Here is a 6,000-nt window from a genome sequence, read left to right on the forward strand (position 1 = left end):
CCAGCACCGACTGTAGCGTGTAGATTCCAACCCCTGTTGCCTCACGGTCACAAAATGGCATTTGGAACTACAGTCATTAGATCTACCTTCCAGGCAGGAAGACGGAGGAGAAGGAAAACCGCAACGGGGCACCTCTGCCACAGGTGTATTCCATGTCGGTGCTGCTCCTGATGGTAGGGGAATGACATTCTAGAAAAAGAGTTTGAAGCTGGACTGCCAGAACCTGGGTGAGGAAGTGTTAAATATGTTCTCTCTCAGGCATCTGTGGCTCTTGTGCCATGAACATCAACGGAGGCAACACTCTGGCCTGCACCCGAAGGATCGACACCAACCTCACCAAAGTCTCAAAAATCTACCCTCTTCCGCATATGTATGTGATAAAGGATCTTGTTCCCGTGAGTTTCTGCCTCCCCACCCTCTCCCATCCCCTTCTCTCTGCCACTCTCCCCACCCCCTTTTTTTATCTTCCAGGGAGAAAGGAAGAGGTGTGTGTGTGAGGGAGATATATGTTATTCTCTAGGGCAGGCTTTTTTCCTGGGTTTAATTAAGGAATTTGAATGGTGGAAGATAAACATGCCTAGAAGATTCTCCAGCCGCTCATTGGGGAGGATTGTTTGGGAATAACAGGGCATCGGATTTTAGAGTTGGAACAGCCCCAGAATCAAGAATTTGGCCATAACTACAAAGAATTCATGTGGAAAAGACCGGTGGGGAAGGCAACAGTTGTTACACATTGTACTTTAATCTCTGCCTCCCCGTGTCTTAGCACCTTCACTGACATGGCTGCGGGATTGGAGGGTTACCCAAGTGGGTGAAGGAGAGATTTCCCAGCCGCGATTAACACTCTGACCGTTTCTCTTTCTGTCATCCTTGCTGGATCAACGCTGAGGGAAGAGAGTCAGACTTCTGCTGGTGTGGGATGGGGAAGTGGGTAGTGTCCAAGAAATGGGGTGAATAAGAAAGCTAGGGAGCGATGGTGGAATCTGATCCTTCTTTTCTTCTTCTTCCTCTTAACCTCAGGACTTGAGCAACTTCTACGCTCAGTACAAATCCATTGAACCTTATCTGAAGAAGAAGGATGAATCCCAGGAGGGCAAGCAGCAGTATCTGCAGTCCATAGAAGATCGTGAGAAACTGGTCATTAGTCCCCATTTATTGTCTTGCTTTGAGGAATTTTGTTGCAAAGATGCTTGCCGGGAAGCGCGGCGTGAGGAGATGGGGTGGGGTAGCAGCATCGGACGCTGCAGACCATTATGGAGCGTATTCTGGAAAGGAACTGCAAGAGCATCTGTCGCAGGGCTGGGCACCCATCCTCTCAGGGCCAGGGGGTAGTGTGATCCCACAAGGGGCCCACAGTGCACCAAGGATCCAGAGCATATCTGCCCTGCCTGGAAGGGCAGATGATTACCATGTTGCAGAATGTTTCAGAGGAAACCGGTATGCAGATGATCGAGTCTTGCCAAGGTGACAGCTCTGTCAAAGCTGCTCTTTAACGGTGTGGGCACGTCAGACACGTGCCGGCCCCTGGCAGTCATGCTCCCCCCGTGTTACAGGTGGCAGCCAAAAGGGGACTGGAACCTTGCCGTTCTTTCCTAACGTCGAGTGTCCGGGGACTGCTGGGGGGGGGGTGCGGTGATGGCCCTGTCACTCTCTTGGCGTTCCAGTGTCCAGGCTGTGACATCTTACAGTGAAGGGGTCATTTTCAAGTTTTCAGTCTCCTTCTCTGGCACTCTTCCCCCTGAGAAGCCTCTGATTGACACCTGCACTCCCTGCATATTCAGTGTCCTTGTGGAGAGGGACGGTGGGAAAGGGACCCAGCAGCTGGGTCCTGACACATGTCTGCACGGGACCAAGGACGTGTGCTGTGTCACAGTCGGCACGTCACGCGGTCCTCCGATTCGGCACTTGCCCAAAGAGCATCCCTGACCAGCGCCTCTCGAGCAGGCTGAGCACACGTCCAGGACGGCGGCCGAGTCTTACTCCTTTCTGAATCCCGAGGCCCTGGTGCTGGTTATTAATCAGTATGTATTAGGCACGTGGCTGAGTAAATGCACTGTACCTTTTAGAAGTCTTGGAGAACGTTGAGGCCCTCTCCTCTTCTGTAGAACTTTAAGGAGAGTCCTCATGTGAATACCCAGCGCTCTCCGCGGAGTGATGTAATTCAGTGCAGACAGCTCTCTCCCGGGTCAGGAGTTCTTGTTCTCTGGACAAGGCTCTGCCCCTGCCCCGCATTCCTGACTGGGGCCGGGGGGGGGGGGGTTCCTGATTGGACCTGGTTTCCGGTCTCTCTGGCCATCTCACCCTCCTGCATCCCTCCCTTAGGCAGGCCCCCAGCTAGGAACTACCTCCTTGATGCACTAGCAGGAGGGCATGAAGGGCCCCCGGAGTGTGTTATCTAGATAGCCAAGTTTACACATTTAAATAAAATACCAAAAATTTGTTAAGCATTTTTCACTTCCTTAAATTAATACTCTGAGGGGCACCTGGGTGGCTCAGATGGTTAAGCGTCTGCATTTGGCTCAGGTCATGATCCCAGGGTCCTGGGATCGAGTCCCACATCAGGCTCCCTGCTCAATGGGGAGCCTGCTTCTGCCTCTCTCTCTCTCTCTCTCTGACTCTCATGAATAAATAAAACATTTAAAAAAATACACTGAACATAACTTTTTCTCACAGTTTTAAAAGGCATGCTCACTGTGGGTAATTGGAAAATACAGATAACTATTTTTAAATATAAATAATCTGTAATATTCCAGCACCCAAGGATAATGTCCATTGACAGCTACTTTTGTTTTTTTCTTTTATGTGCTACATTACATTTTTATGTAGCTGGGATCAAAATGTAAATATGCTTTTGTATCCCGCCTTCACTTATGTTATTGTGCGCATTTTCCCATTTTTTTTTTTTTTAAGATTTTATTTATTTGACAGAGACACAGTGAGAGAGGGAACACAAGCAGGGGGGGTGGGAGAGGGAGAAGCAGGCTTCCCGCCGAGCAGGGAGCCCGATGCAGGTCTCGATCCCAGGACCCTGGGATCATGACCTGAGCTGAAGGCAGACGCTTAACAACTGAGTCACCCAGGCGCCCCATTTTCCCATGTTCTTAAGAATTCTTCATAAGAAAAAAAAAAAAGAATTCTTCATAAGTATTTGCTTAGACGTCGCTTTCTGCTACCTGAGTTGAATGCACTGTGTATTATTTAACCATTCCACCTACTGTTGGACCAATGAAATTATTTCCAGTTGCTCAGTGTTACAAATAAGGCTGGTTAAACATCTTTATGTTTAAAGTTCTAGCCAAAAATTTGAGTTCCTTTTCTTGTTAATAGGTTTTTCTATAAGTGGATCAAAGAATATGACCATCACCCTATGCTTTCTAGACCCATGAGGCAGTTTGCACTCCCATCTGCTCTCTGAACCGAACATAGATTTTCTTGAAGACTCACTGTTAGAATCATGACTGTCAATTCTGTCATCTGTTACAGTCAGCTGTCAGTGTGCCCTTCTGTCTTGCTGCTTTTAACCGTTTCTGTTTTTCGCAAAATCAGAAAGTCCAGTTTGTTAGAACTGGGGGGACAGATTGAGTCAGCAGGGCAGGGTTCAAGTGCAGGCGGGCATTCCAGAGTCGGACTGCCTGGGGTCCCATCCCAGCCGTGGCTACTTGCAGCTGTGTGACCCTGGACCAATGACCTGACCTCTCTGCGACGCTAGTAGTCCTCATGCCATAGGATTGTTGTAATGATCAAATGAGGGAAAGTGAGTACGGCATGGGGCTTATTTAGAATCATGTCCCCGTTGCCAGCCCGGGCAGAGGCTGGGGTAGACTCCTGGATGCCCCAGCATGCAGGTCCTTCCTCATTTCTCCTAGAGTGCATTCTAGGCAGTAAGGTGTTTGGGGTGGGTTGGTTGGTTTTTTGTAGGGTTTTTTGGTTTTGTTTTTGTTTTTGTTTTAGATAACTGAGAGGTTATTGTCTATTAGAGGAGAAGTGCTTGGACTTAAGAACTCTGGATTCTAACCCAGCAAACACATACATTTCGATTCCAAGACCTTTTTTATGAATCTGATAAATCTCTGCAAGCCGCCCCTAAGACTTTGCCAAGAAAACTCACATGCAAGTAGGCACTTTGTTCGTGCACTGAGCCCAGACAACATGTTCAGTCAGCTGGAGATGTAACCGTCCTTCCCCTCCGCACAGGACGGGCTGTACGAGTGCATCCTCTGTGCGTGCTGCAGCACCAGCTGCCCTAGCTACTGGTGGAATGGAGACAAGTACCTGGGGCCTGCGGTTCTTATGCAGGTAAGGTGCTCCCTCACTGCCCGAAAAGCTTTAAACCGAGGCATCCAGGGGCACCTGGCTGGCGCAGTCCACTGAGTGGCTGACACTTGGTTTCGGCTCAGGTGGTCTCAGGGTCCCGAGAGCCAGCCCTGTGTCGGGTTCCACACTCAGTGTGGAGCCTGCTTCTCTCCCCCTCCCTCTGCCCCTCCCCACCTCCCTCAAATAAATAAATATATACATCTTCTTTTAAAAAAAAATGAAGTCCGAGAGGACAGTATATTGTTGGAAACCAGATGTTCCAAAGGGCATCCATTACAAACAGGGCAGTTGGCTGCATTGTGCTCACTTGGCTTTCAGTAAATCTTCATCTGCAAAATATCTCATTTCTGTGTGGTGAGGGCCACCCCTCGCGTGCTTTTTGGCAAAATAGGCCTTGCAGGTGTTTAAAACGTATCCCAGGTGCAGCTGGCTCTTGCCTACCCACTTGCCCACTCTCCCCAGACCGCAACTGTCGGGTGGCCGCCCAGCTCCCTCGCACGGGGATTTCTGACCTGCAAGCAGGGGAGAGAAATTTCGTCAAGGGGCAGCTTCCCAGCTCTAAGGCTGGAACTGGTTTCCAGGCTAATGAAAGCCTGGAGTCCTGGGTTTAAGGGTTACTTGGCAAGAAGACAGCACTGCCTTTCAGGGCCCGTCACCGTATGTGTATAGTCCACTGCAGAGAAACTGCCTTTGTTCCCAGAAAGCTGTACTTTTTAAATCTGTGGTCAGTGCTTTTCACAGATTCCCAATTTCAAAAAACAAGTTCTCATTTCTCATCATCCCACAAAAAGGGAAGTTACGTGCTGTGTGAGCACTTAGCAGTATTGATTTCCATCCACATGCAAGATCAAATGATGAGGCGCATTCACAGTTGGCCTCTGCCCCCACGCTGACTTGGTGGGGCATGGAGCCCACTCCACTTCACTGCGAGCAGCTGGTGCTCAGGCGGTCAGCTGCCTTCAGCCGGCTTGCACCAGGCTCCAGGGCAGGCTGACCAAGAGTCCATCCGTGGAACATACTATGTCCGGACATATCTCCTAAGTCATCAGTCTACTGGGAGACCGTGGGTCGGTGCTCTGAGGACAGAGTCGTGTGATACGGTCCCTGCCTTCCCTCACTCATAATCTGGGCAGGAAGCCACTGAGCACCTTGAGATAACGAAACGATACCTAATTACGTGTAATGAAGCACCAGGGTACCAGGTGCGGTACGCTCCGGGGCAGGGGGTGGGGGGGCGTTAGTTGAGAGGAGTTCTAGAGGAGGGCCCTCTCCTTGAAAGGTGGCAAGAACTACAGAGCAGAGACAGGCCTCTAAGCTGAGGGACTCCCTTTCTGCTGCTCCGCTGGGGCTTTGTTATGTTGCCAGCACGGCTCATCAGCCCCCCGGCTCCCCAGGCCTACCGCTGGATGATCGACTCTAGAGACGACTTCACAGAGGAGCGCCTGGCCAAGCTGCAGGACCCCTTCTCCCTCTACTGCTGCCACACCATCATGAACTGCATCAGGACCTGCCCCAAGGGGCTGAATCCAGGTAAAGCTATTGCTGAAATCAAGAAAATGATGGCCACCTATAAAGGGAAGAAAGCATCAGTGTAACTGTTTCCACACCAAGCATGACAGCCAGCTCGGCTGGACACGCTTTATATCCAATTCGAGTCCCTTCAGAGGTCTTGATTTTCCATGAATA

The 6,000-nt window shown here is 50.2% G+C and overlaps 1 protein-coding gene across 2 annotated transcripts in view; it reads left to right on the forward strand.

The window, feature by feature from the left end:
- The window catches only part of SDHB (succinate dehydrogenase complex iron sulfur subunit B), a 29,145-nt gene that overhangs the window by 20,156 nt on the left and 2,989 nt on the right, over window positions 1–6,000 (forward strand). The window contains exons 4-7 of one of the 2 annotated variants that reach the window (XM_025855929.2): window positions 259–395; window positions 1,021–1,137; window positions 4,195–4,296; window positions 5,709–5,844. In XM_025855929.2, the coding sequence (XP_025711714.1) occupies window positions 259–395; window positions 1,021–1,137; window positions 4,195–4,296; window positions 5,709–5,844 (492 nt within the window). Of the gene's footprint in view, window positions 1–258; window positions 396–1,020; window positions 1,138–4,194; window positions 4,297–5,708; window positions 5,995–6,000 lie in introns of those variants that run through there. The other variant, XM_025855927.2, reaches the window with a different exon arrangement.

This window comes from Callorhinus ursinus, unplaced genomic scaffold, assembly GCF_003265705.2.
Source record: "Callorhinus ursinus isolate GAN/ISIS: 27379988/994484 unplaced genomic scaffold, GSC_fseal_2.0 scaffold18, whole genome shotgun sequence".
In the NCBI taxonomy this organism is placed as follows: domain Eukaryota; kingdom Metazoa; phylum Chordata; class Mammalia; order Carnivora; family Otariidae; genus Callorhinus; species Callorhinus ursinus.